This window comes from Cololabis saira, chromosome 13, assembly GCF_033807715.1.
Source record: "Cololabis saira isolate AMF1-May2022 chromosome 13, fColSai1.1, whole genome shotgun sequence".
Classification (NCBI taxonomy): Eukaryota; Metazoa; Chordata; class Actinopteri; order Beloniformes; family Belonidae; genus Cololabis; species Cololabis saira.
The window spans coordinates 20,597,183-20,610,294 of NC_084599.1; the positions used below are offsets into that span (position 1 = coordinate 20,597,183).

General features: G+C 41.5%; 1 protein-coding gene across 1 annotated transcript in view; it reads right to left on the reverse strand.

Annotated features, from left to right (window-relative positions):
* The window catches only part of agbl4 (AGBL carboxypeptidase 4), a 361,271-nt gene that overhangs the window by 10,766 nt on the left and 337,393 nt on the right, over positions 1–13,112 (reverse strand). The window contains exons 10-11 of the mRNA XM_061738212.1: positions 6,360–6,512; positions 1,037–1,199 (exon numbers count right to left, since the gene is read on the reverse strand). Coding sequence (XP_061594196.1) covers positions 1,037–1,199; positions 6,360–6,512 — 316 coding nt within the window. The remainder of the gene's footprint in view (positions 1–1,036; positions 1,200–6,359; positions 6,513–13,112) is intronic.

Sequence of the window (13,112 nt, forward strand, 5' to 3'; positions counted from 1 at the left end):
CGCCTCTTTCATTTAGGAAACAACAACTGCAACGCAGAGACCTGACGTGATTCTGCAAGGAGCACTAAAGTCACGGCAGTGAGTGGAAAATGCACAAAATGAACACACCTTAGTGTGGACTGCGGAAATGAGTGGAGTTGTTTTCACTCACCCTCGTCCTTCTCCTCCAGAGTGGAAGTTTACACATCACTAAATAACTGAAATACAATATCATAAAGACTTCACACTGATCTGAAATTGAACAAATACATTTTTTTTTCTTCACATTAATGAAAAGTGCTTCTTTCATGGTAAGGAGAAGACTAGCTATTGGCACTAGAGGGCACTAGGACTACATCTATATCCATCCACCCCACTGCTGGTGGTGTATGCCCAAGAGGGGACATAGTTTTCATATGTAGAGTCCTTATCGCTCTCTAAATCTCTCTAGCCTCCTCTTCTTTTTTACGCTATCAGTAAACTTGGACCGCCATCGGCCAGCTCTCAGGAGCTCCTCAGCCCTGAGAAGGTCAGTCGAAAGAAAACCCTTCTCCCATCTGTGTCCATTAAGGCACCTGTGACCTTCAGCTTTACTGCTAAGTCCATGAATTTGTGTCTGTGTGTGTGTGCATGATTATTGTTGACAGGAATCTTGTTTGCTCCATTGTTTATTGCAATAAAAGCTTCAACTGTGCACACCCTACATATGCCAGCAGAAGTCCCTGTCTGTTCTTTCTTTTGTAATTGAAATCAATAGACACAGATATCACACCCCTCTTCTGTCACAGCACATCTGTCGCACCAAGAGGCAACAAAAGAGCAACTCGCTTTTCAAGCGAATACACATGACCTGATGAATCCGTTCACGCATACCCCCATAACCAGGAGCGCAGGCATTAAGAGAACGACTCCAGTGACTTGATTACAGCGTGAGATTGAAGCCGCAGGAAGTGTGTGTGTTATGGCTTTTGTGCGTCAGACGAAAAAAGAGACAATATAAAAGGAGAACCATTACTGCTGCGAGGTGGGTTTTCAGATCACACATGATGAAGGATACAAGTCTGCTCAGTGTACGGTAGCGGGGCGGTGCTGTCAGCAGTCCTGTAGCTGTAGAAGGACACCTCCAGAGTGTAGCAGTAGGAAGAATCGTCAAGGAGACCACCTAGAAAGCGTCTACCGGTGCCAGCCTTCACCACATCACGGTTGAAAGAGGTGTTGGACTAGAGAAACACGTGAAAACAACCAGATGTGAGACATTCATGTAAGTTATTATGCATAATTACACTTCTCAGGATTTGGGAACCAGTACTTCCTTTTTTTATCAGCTTTAATGAATCTGAAGAAACTGAATAGTAACTGTTGAGTTTATTTTAGGTCCACCAACCGACGTTTCCTAGTTAAAGTGTTCAGTGTGAGAGTCCCAAATGCAGATTGTCTCTCAGGCAAAAGCAGTTGGTATGAACATATATCAGGTACAGTATAAGCATGGGGGCTGTGTTTTTACTTTCAGACAAAAACTTCACAGTTCACAAAGGAAATTTAGCTTTCTAAAGTAAGTTTTGTGGTCGATAAATTTGCGCCACAAGCATTTCTACCATTTAATAAAAAAGTAAAAGATGAAAGGGTTTCGTCAATGACACACAGGTTATTACAGTAAAATGGGAATACAGACTAGAAAGAATGCTGTTATCTTCTCAAATAAACAGTAATAAACATTGCATTTTATGAATTATCAGCAATTAAAGTACATTTTTATAGAGTGTATGTATGCAATATCATTTAGCAAAAGCAACAGCCTAAGGCCATCTGCAAATCATCAATTAGTATCTGTGCCGATTGGAATCACTTTTGAAATCTCCATACGTGGTTTGAATTTGATTTGGAAAAATAACATGTAATGTGGTTTTTGGCTGTTCAGATTCTGGATATGAATCTGGATATGCTAAAAATCCGATTTGAGCTGCCAGTTTGAACATAGCTTTAAAGGGGATATTTTAAACAGGCCTTGAATGTCTTAAAAACAAGCGTTTGATTATTTTTGCTAAATAAATTATAAATTCAGCCTCTGAGCCATGTCTTTATCATCCCATTCTCTAACCTCATTATCTATGCAGGATTCTGAGTGGGCGGGGAGGCTATGATAATGAAGCTCTGTGCTGATTGGCTGCCTGAATGACGCGATACACCGCTATGAAAAAATGGCAGAAGCACCGGACGGCGGAGTTAGTTGTGGGTGTGGTTTCACACATCGGAGGCCAACCTATGTAAATCGCTCCTGTCATTACATAACGAAAGGGAGCAGAATCTGAACGGCTCGTAGAAGCCACATCAGACTGGACGGATCATCCGGGCGGCTGTACAGACACTGCAGAATTTGGTTGCTTTCCTCCTTCTCTGAGTTGGCAGGCTGAAGGGAGACCACTTTATATATGTTAAAGCAAGAAAAAACTTGTTTTTCATAATAGGTCCCCTTTAAGTTTCACGATAATATCCCTCAAAGATGTAACGCTATTCTGTTGTATTTCACTGATAATTTACAGGCAGGTTTTAAAAAATCATCGTTGTTGCAGCTCCACTGACAGTGACATACTTTTACAGTTTGTTAAGAAGTTACACACAGTGAGACTCTCACTGAAATAATAGCAGCTGAGCTAATGTGGAACGTGGACAAATCATGTATTAAATAGTGCACAAATTAATACAACATACACAGAAACGTTTAACCAGATAAATATGGGTTGATCGAAGAAAATAAATAAATAAATAAACGCTGATTGACATGTCCCATTATTGCAAACGCATTCACATCCTGTCATTTCCTTCTCAAAAATAACGTACAGCGAGCAGCTTATTTCAACAAATTTATACAATGTCATTAGAGCCCCTGGGCTGGAGATGGGGAAAGTGAAGAAAAAAACAAAACAAAAACAAGCAAACAAACAAAAAAAAACCCTCTAATATGGCTTTGGGCGTGTCAGCTATGCCACATATTGAGATGCTGTCTTGGGAAGAATGTGGAAAAACTTTCCGTTCACTGTCATTTCACTCTGCAGGAGTGTGAGCGGACTTGCTGAAATGCAGAACTGGTGGCCACCAGTGGGAGTTTGCCGTGATTGTGCTGCGCTGCCGCCGCACTGGGTACTGCTGAATGGGCACAGGGACAAAAGCGCAGTCAGGGAGATGACCCCTGAGCCAGCTGTCACACAGGCCGTACACGACACAGACAGCAAGAGTTTCTCCTGAAATGGAGTTTTACTCGTCCTTTGCAACACATACTGCCGTATTGATACTGACAATAAGTGGCATTTTCATATGTGTGTGTGTGTTTGAACAACGACCTGTGTGGCTTCTCTCAGGTTGGCTGTTATTTCAATAGGCAATAACAGTTTTTCCTTTTCACTGTGTGTAAGTAGCTTTCTTTTGAAATGCCACTGTCATTGAGAAAACAAAGGTCATTAGAAGTGACACAGGGTTGAGAGGAAACAGGAAACACATCAATTCAGAAGGTTCAGCATGGGGTGGAGGGGTTTACACATCCTTCCTGTCCAAATAAAGCCCGTTTTTAACACCTTTAACGTGATTTAGCAGAATACCTGCATTGTTCCTGCTCTTGTTTATGACCTTTCCTTCTTCCTTCCTGCACATACAATACTTTGGTAACTTTGCAGACTTTCCCCCCTCATCAGTCACATAATACTCTACAATGACAAAAGAAAGAGAAGTTGCAAGAGTGTTTTGCTAATTTATTAAAAATGAAAGACTGAGATATCCAATTTACATACAAATTCAGAGCCTTTGTTATGACTTCTGCAATTAAGTTCTGGTGCATCCCACTGTTATCAGCGGTCATTGAAACACCTCTCCAACTTGATTGCAGTCCACCTGCACCTAAATGACTTGTCTGGATGTAATCAGGAAAGCACATTTCCATCTCTGTGGTCTCTGGCGTCACAAAAGTGGAGACATGATGTTGAGAGTTAATGTCCGAGCCCTGTGAGACAGGACTGTGCCAAGGCAAGGGACAGGTCCGGGGAGGGACGGAAGATCTAAGATTCAAGACATATTCTAAACACATCATATAATAAAACGTAACAACATCATTGTGAAGGTAACTCTAAATTTTAAAACTAAAGGGAAAATCCTTTGCAGTCGGTGAGTGTCTGAAGTCTGGAGTCCATGGACATCACCAAGTCCTGAGTTTCCTCTCTGGGGATCTTTGTCAGACCTTCACTGCAGCCGCCTTCAGTTGCTGCTTGTTTGTGAGCTTTTCTGCTTTCAGTAATTGAAATGCATGCTCTGTCAGCGCATTGGGTTGATGTCAGGCGACTGATTCAGCCTTTGAAGAAAATTCCATTTCTATGCCTTCAAATAGTCTGGAGTTGCTTTCACAGTATGTTTAGGGTTATTATCCGTCTGCACTGTGAAGCACCATCCTATCAATTTTGTTGCATTTGGCTCAATGTGAGCAGGGAGAATAGTACACACACTTCAGAATTGACTTATCAGTAAGACCCGCCCCTAAAACACAGATGAGCCAATGGCTGTTGAGTAACAGATGCACAGGAACCGTACTGGCCCAGGTCATCACACTGACTCCACCATGTTTGCCCAATGATGCGATATGCTTTGCATCACAAACGTGATCTTTCTCCATACTTCTCCCTTTCCATCCAATCAATTCCTGATATCAACTTCAGACTTTTTATCTGGATCCACCTTTTCACTGTGTGGCAGTAACAACAGAATGAATAATCCATCGCCAGTTCATTTATTTTTCAGTCAATTGTCCAGATATATTTTGAGGCCTTGAAAATAGAGGTACTTTGGTCAAAATGGATGTAATCTCTTCAGAGTAAATGTCCTACTTTTGTGAAATTCTTAAATTAAAGCTGAAAGTCTGAACTTAGATCATATCTTGATTGTTTTCATATAAATGTTTTGAAAACTTCTTTACCTAACTGTAAGATCTCCCTTCATGCAGAAACCCAGAGTCTGTTCCACATTCAAGACTTATTTTGTCCTATTGAAGTATCTAAAAGGCACCTGAAAGACTCTCAAACACAAAGGGAAAAAGCCGCTGCGAAGAAGATAAGCTTAGATAATCTGACTAGTGTCCGATGGAGTGTGAAGATGAGACCAGGCACTGACCACTACGTTGATACCACCTCTACAGCCAAGATTCAAAGATGATGACAGCAGCATCATTTTGTGGGAGGGTTGTTTTTTTTTTGTTTTGTTTTTTTCAACAGAGTGTGAGAACACTTAAAATAGTGGGAAAGACAGATGCAACAAATAAATAAATGCCTTAATCCTGATTTAAAACTGTTTCTAGACGAATGATGCCCATTTTCACGTAAAGCAAAGAACCATCAAACTACAGAAATTACTTTCAGGTAAACTCTTAAAATCCTGGAGGGACCCAGCAAGAACCTGGACCTGAACTTATGGAGCTTGAACATTTCTGCTAAAACAAACAAGCAAACAAAAAGAAAACCTAGATTCTCGAAAAACAAAAACAAAAAAAATGTTTACCTCCCCACTGTGATGATTGTCTGCAAATGAGTAAGTAAAGTGACTTAAACCCATTTCAAGAAAACAAAACATGCTCCAGACATTGGTTCACGTTCCTGTTTATTGTAACGTACTATATTTCTTATTTAGTGCTTAATTTAAAACATTTTTTGGAAAGAGGGTGCCAAATTGTCCCTCTGCAACCACTGCAGCTGCTTTAACCAAAGTACTTCATGTTTGACAAATGAAAATATATTCTAGAGTTACATTTTAGTAGGTTTAATGTTCATATATTTCAATGGCAAACTAAACTTTTACAGTTGAATTTATGCTCCTCTTCTCTGCTTTCTTTTATCTTGGGGTGAAGCTGAAAAGTTTTGACTAACAGAAAACAAGGCGTGTGTGTGTGTGTGTGTGTGTGTGTGTGTGTGTGTGTGTGTGTGTGTGTGTGTGTGTGTGTGTGTGTGTGTGTGTGTGTGTGTGTGTGTGTGTATCTCCATGTGTTTACATTGCTTGAATCAGCTGGGTGAATAAAGAATTGTAATTAATTCAAGCATGCAGTCTGTGTGAGTTTTCTTCTCACCTAAAACCAATGAAGCGTACACAGTCCTGTATGTTTTCTTAAAATCAACACCTACCTCAAGTGCATGCAGCTACACTTCACTGGTACCCAGTCCAACCTATGCTCTCAAGTGTCTGCCTCTAAGAGAGCAGCAGTTGGTAATTCAGTGCCTCACTGAACATCACTTCACCAGTACTTGCTGAGATAAGACTTTTTCATGCTGCATCTCAGAGCTATCTCTTCAAATCAAAGCTAGTGAAATGCTGGTCCTGAGCCCACTTCTCTGGTGTTCGTCAGATGTACTTACAAAGGAGAAGTCTGGCGCATTTTGGCACACCAGTCTGGGGAAGACAGCCTGTCTCTGGACACGCTCCTCTTCCTCAAATACATTCCCATACATGAAGCCATTCAGCATGGTAGAGTGGGCATGAACATCGATGTAGAACTCCAAACTAACTCTCTGACAGAGGAAAAAGAAGGGGGGGACAAAAAAGGAACCTTAGTTAGGATGGTCTTCTGACAATGAGCAACAAATGAGCAAATGAGCAATTGTTTATTGACGTTTTGATTGTTGTATGGCGACCTTGAGTGCCATGAAAGGCGCGTAACAAATAAAATGTATTATAATTATTATTAGGGCCCGAGCACTGACAGTGCGAAGGCCCTATTGTATCTGTAGGAATTGTTTTTCTCGTTTTTATCCTCGTTTTTCTTCCGACGAAATGAGGGCCTTTTTGCCCCCCTAAACGTGCCCCAAAAGTCACCAAATTTTGCACGCAGGCCAGGCCTGGGGAAACATTTGATATTTAATGGTTTGCATTAATGGGCGTGGCCTAGTGGCTCAACAGCGCCCCCTAGAAAACTTTGTGCCTCAAGCCCCACAATACGGTTTGACGTACATGCACAAAAATCGGTACACACCTGTATCATGTCACAACTTAAAGAAAAGTCTCTTGGCGCCATGGCCGAAACCAAACAGGAAGTCGGCCATTTTAAATGAATCGTGTAATTTTGGCGCAATTTATGCCATTTATTCGGCCGTTAATACGGCCCGAACCGTAACGTGCACCCAGGTGTGTTATACATCAAAATGTGCGTCTAGATCCTGCGACGATGGGCATTACTTTTGAATGGTTTGACATAGAGACTCGTGGGTGGTGTCATCGGACTCGGTTTTGAGTCCTTGACCACAATTGGTGCAAATTAGCCCTGCCCCTTCTTCTGATTGGTCGATATTTGATAGTTCCTATTTTCTGCCATATTTTCTGAATGGTTTGACATAAAGAGTCATGGGTGGTGTCATCGGACTTAGTTTTTGAGTCCTTGGTGAAAATTGCACGCGCGAGGGCCCGTTCATCGCTGCTTGCAGCTTTAATTATTATTATTATTATTATTATTATAACAGTCCACATCAGATACACTACCTTACAAATAAGGATGGACCTGTGTTGGCTCTGTGGAAACACGGCCTGGAAAGGCTTTGACACGTAGAGAATACAGTCACACATATAAGGAGCCACTCATAACTTCAATTAAACTGTGCCTGTAAAGCGATTACTGTTAGTTTATACTGTACATGGACTGATGATCTGAGAGTAATATGGTATAAATACACACATTTAGCTAACTGTGGATATTCCAGATTAATCACAAAGGCTAAACCTATACATTAGGTTAATCAATCAGGATGACTTCATATTCTGGGTTACCCTTTTTTGTCTAGTACATTAATAATATACAGGACCCTTAAAATACATTCCAGTCTATTCAGCCATCCGTCCGTCCATCCATCTTCTATGCCTGCATCACCTCTTCAGGGTTGTGTTCAGGCGGCATCCTGTCCCAGCAGAACCTCTTTGAAACTCTTCGGAGCGAAGCTTTGGCAGTGTGTTTGTGTGTAATAGTTTGTTTGTTTGTTAGGCACCTTGTCACGTTATTCCCAGTTGGTCAATACGTATTCACAAATACTCATATGACCATGAAAAATGTCCAGGCCGTCTTAAGTCCATCTTAAGACGGTAAAGAGTTGGCCAAATAATAGTTAACTGTGGAAAAAAAGAATGAATATCTTATCCAGTTTTACACTGAAACCTTAGAAAACCTTGTGATTTTAAACGTTGATCCAAAAGAGTCTTTGATCAGTCAGATTATGAAACATGAAACATATTGAACAGTTAGTGGTCCCTTTCTCACTCAAAGCTTTTTGTCACTTTACAAGCCAGCAACGGCACCCATGTTCTTATTAACTGCTTGAAAAGAATATATTCAGCTTTCTTGCCACTCCAGACTGACCCCTGCTTAGGGAATTGGACCTTTTATTTGTTGTTTATAGTCACTTTAGGAAAATTAGGATAGTATTCCTTTATCTACTAAAATACTTCTGTATGATTAAAATATCTCTATTAGTTTATAAATCACTGGATGGTTTGGGACCAAAATACTTTACAGACTTGTTGCCACATCAACCATCCGAACGTCTCAGGTCTGCTGGTTCAGGTCTCCTCTGTGTTCCCAGAATCAGAACCAAACATGGAGAAGCAGCATTCAGCTTCTATGCTCCACAGATCTGGAACAGACTTCCAGAAACCTGCAGGAACGCTGAAACCCTCAGTTCCTTTAAACCAAGGAACTCATCTGTTCACAGCTGCCTTTGACTGAATTATTTAAACCATTCTGAATTTAAAATTAAATTAAGTTCATTTCAGTACTACACTGTAACTAATACATGTTTTTATTATGTAAAGCACCTTGAATTGCCTTGTTGTTGAATTGTGCTTAACAAATAAACTTGCTTTACCTTACCTTGCCTACCATTTTATTGTGGCTGTCCTGGTCCATTTTTTTAATTTTTTTTCAAAGATTTTAATTATACATCATACAAGGAGCTTGAGGCTCCTTTTAAGAAATGAGACTCAATAGCGCCACCCTTCACCACGACGGCCGTTGGGGGTACTGCAGCCAACAGTGAAGCCGGCACGGGAGAACGGGGAGAACGTGCATGCAGTGTTGTGACGTCACATCCGCAGCCCAGCGTGGGAAATTCGGGACCGAATTGCAGCACATTTTGCAGCACACAGCCTGTTCAAGGCAAAGGAGAGATACACTAGAGGGCTCATTCTTTTGGGTTTGGAACGCTTCATCTGACATTATTACTAGAAAACTTAAAATGTATATGGATTTTTTTCATAAATCTTGCCACAATCCGGCCTCAAGCTCCTTTAACCCTTTAATCATAAAGATCACCTAAAAGGATGCAAAGGTGTGCAAAGATAACCTTACTTGGCAAAAACACACTCACTCCAGGAGTCTTAAAGCGTTTGTGACTAGGGTAGGCATAATAGCCCCCACACAACTACACACACACACACGCGTGCGCGTGCACACACACAAACACACACATACACACACACTTTCTGACCCTTAACGATAGTGCGACACCCACCAGCAACTCTCCTCTCTACTATCTTATCACTTTGTTCCCCCTATCTTGGTTTTATTGGTTTTATCCTTCTGCTCTTCTTCCTCTTCTCCTTTTTTTTATCTCCTTCCCTCTGTGCTCATTAAAAATTCAGCACCACACCTTGTTCCCTGTGGGTCATAGAGGAGGGGAGGAAGGGAGGAATGATAGGACAGAAAAGGAGAGGAAGAGATAAAGAAGAAGGGAGGGAACACCAAAGACGGACAAAAGAGAAAGATAAATCGATGCATATGTTTTTGGTAATATGTGTGATGAGATAAAGGAGGCAAGCGAGAACTAACAGAAAACAGTAAGAGGGGCAACACAATCAGATAAAGGAAGGGAAATATTTATACAGAGGCAGATTCAACAAAGGATGAATATGAGTGAAAGACAGAGAGACATGGAGAGAAACATAGAGATGCGTGTGGAGAGACTGGCAGAAAAGAAACAGAGAGAGGGGAGCGATGCTTGGGCGGCCCGGGCGATGCAGTGTGGCTGTGTTTGAAATTCCGCTCACAGCCAAAGCAATTTCCTGGCAGTGGCTGTGCTGTCAGCTGCTCGGCTGGCTGGCGGTGAAATATGGTGGCTGGGAGTCGGCCGCTAGCAGCCCCCGACAACCTGATGGATGGAGCCCCAGAAGAGAGGAACAGCAGCAAGAGAAGGCGGTGTTGGGTAAGGAGAGAGGTGGGAGGTGGCAACAGGGGAGAAGCAGCAGAATAACAAAAGAAAAAAAAAAGAACAAGATAAGAAAAAAAAGCTAAATGCAGCCAAGTGAGGAGTGTCAGTGATGTGGAGTAGACAGAGGGAGAAATACACAGCAAGACAAAGGAAAGAGGAGTTAATTAAAGACTGAAAATAAAGCGGAGAGAGGTAACAAAAAAGAAGAGGGCGGGAGATGAGGGGTGAGTAGAAAAAGACACAGGTGGTGGGATTCAGGCTTTTTATACCGAGGAAGTTGGGGGACTGAGTCACAATAAGCCTCGTAAATACCTGGGTCTTCCCATCTGGTGGAGGTGAAAAGGTGGGAGGAAGAAAGCAGGAGGAGGAGGAGATAGAAGAAGCTGGACTGGAGGAAGGTGGACAAGCATGTGATCCAAAGTGGCAGACTGGGATGCAGCCTGGGACGTTAACAGGGTGTCACGTCCGAAATCCCCCTGTTTGTAAATTCAAGACAACTCTGTATCTTACATTTCCCTTTGTAATGCAGAATGTCAAGACCACATAGGACTAAATACACTGCCTCACCTAAAGCTTGTAGAGTGCACCAAAGTGCATTCACCTGTCACCTGTGACTGTTTTTTAAGCGGCTGATTGTGGGCAGTGCTTGATGGGGCTGATCGGGGCTCTTTGCTGGGAAGAGTTCATCAACAGGGCAGTAACAGACCTTCATCCAGATTGACTAAACTAATCAACTAAAATGTAAAAAATAAGTAAAAAATAAGTCTGTAAAAAATAAAAATATCAATCTCAAGACTTTAAGACCAAACAGAAAAAGAAAGACTTGTGTTTATTTTTTTTTATAGTTGCTCATGGTTTTTCGAATTTTCACTCGAAAAACTTCAATCCAGTTCTAAGATCTTCCCACTGGCTCCCTGTCCCTCAGAGAATAGACTTTAAAATACTTCTATTAGTTTATAAATCCCTGAATGGTTTTTTTTTTGGGGGGGGGGGGGGGGGGGGTGGGTGACGACATCCACTGCCAATCCAGGAAACAGGAACACACGGAGACACACGTCAAGCACTGGAAATCTGCAACAAAAAACCACAAACAAAACACAAAACCGACACGGAGCCGACCAAAACACAAACAGCAATCGACCCAAATCTTGAGATCTGATCGACTTGTTGCCATATCAACCATCCAGACCTCTCAGGTCTTTGGTTCAGGCCCTTTAACTGAATTATCTATGGCTTAACTATTCTGAATTCAAAATTAAACAATGTTCATTTCAGCACTACACTGTCTAACTTTTCTTTATTATGCCTTTGCACTGTAACTCATGATCCTTTTTTTTCTTCTCTTTACCTTTCATGTTTTTATTATATAAATCACCTTGAATTGCCTTGTTGCTGAAATGTGCTATACAAATAAACTTGCCTTGCTTCAAACTATACTATAACAAGGGCCTAGCAAGCCTAACCCTCAAGGTCATTTCAGACCAAAACTACACCAGGTACAGTGATTGAATCCTTCAGATTCAGAAACATTATGCATCATCTTTACAAGATTGCAAATCCACCAGGAAAGAGAAAACCAAGATCCAGGAGCCTGAATTAATTAATTCATTATTTGCATCCACAACATTTGCCCTGTGATGGATTGGTGGTGAGACAACTGTGTGTCCCACCTGTCACCATAACAACTATGAACTCAAACTTAACTGCAGAGTTGGACTGATTAACTCTGAAATTAGCAGGATTTTAATCTGCCCATAGAAACCCATTACCGAACAACATACAGCTCTAAAGCACTAACTTGGCTTGCATGGGGCAATCCAAACATGCCACCTTGCTGTTTACCTGAAATTAATGAGCTAACTGTTCTGGCTTCATCATAAAAATAACGTTGTTGGAGAGGTTACAGACAAGCTCAGAGATTCAGATTTTTCTCGGTGGATTAAAGGGCCAAGAGAACGTTCTCATGCCGTGGATGTTATGGGATTGAATGCACGCGTACCTACAGGAGGAGCACACTGTGTGGGTAACACTGATTAATGTTGTGAAGAGTCAATGCTGCGCCACAGAGGTTAGAGGACAACATACCTAGTGAGAGAACCAAAGTTGAGGATCATATGCTTCATTTTCACCTGGTATAAACCTCAGCCAATATGCTTCCAGTGTGTTCAAGCAGTGAACGCTGAATTATTCTATCTTTAAAACTTAATTCTAGGATGTCACTGATTGTTTTACGCATTCATATTTGGCTCGGTAACTAATAACGCTTTTCTTCGTATTGCGACAGAACACACTTCTGCATTACTCTGCCTTTACCTGAACATTGTATGAAATAAGTCCCACTGATCCCAAACCTGAGGGCTTGAACATGAAATTATGAAGGTCTTCTTGAAAGACATTAGAGGATCGGCTGTAACAGCCATGGAGCCCCGACAATGTCATGTCCAGGCTTACTACATTGCTCAGTTAATGCCCTGTCAATCAAACAGAGACGGTTATGAAGGCCCCAACGCTGTGATTGATGCTTCAATTAACAACCCGCTCTGACCTCCAGAATTGTTCATTTGAAATTGTAATTAAGCAATTAGGGACAATTAAGAGACACAGACTTCTGAATGAAAGTCAGAAGACAATTTGAAAGAAGGAGAGAGAGAGAGAGAAACTGAGAGGTTGCAAGTGTCTAAATTAAAGCTTTCAGAGAGAAACAAAAGTCCAGTCTTGCAACAGAAAGTCCTGTGAACTCTCAACTTCTGCTGAACTTGCAGCAACGGCAAACCCTTTAATGTAAAACCTAGAAGGTCAAACAAATGAGTTTTGTCAGACAACTACTTATCTGCTGCATATTAATTAGAGGGAGTGTGGGTGTGCAGTGGGAACCGTAAATGATGGGCTTATCTTTACACAGAAAGGAAAAGGAGCTGATTG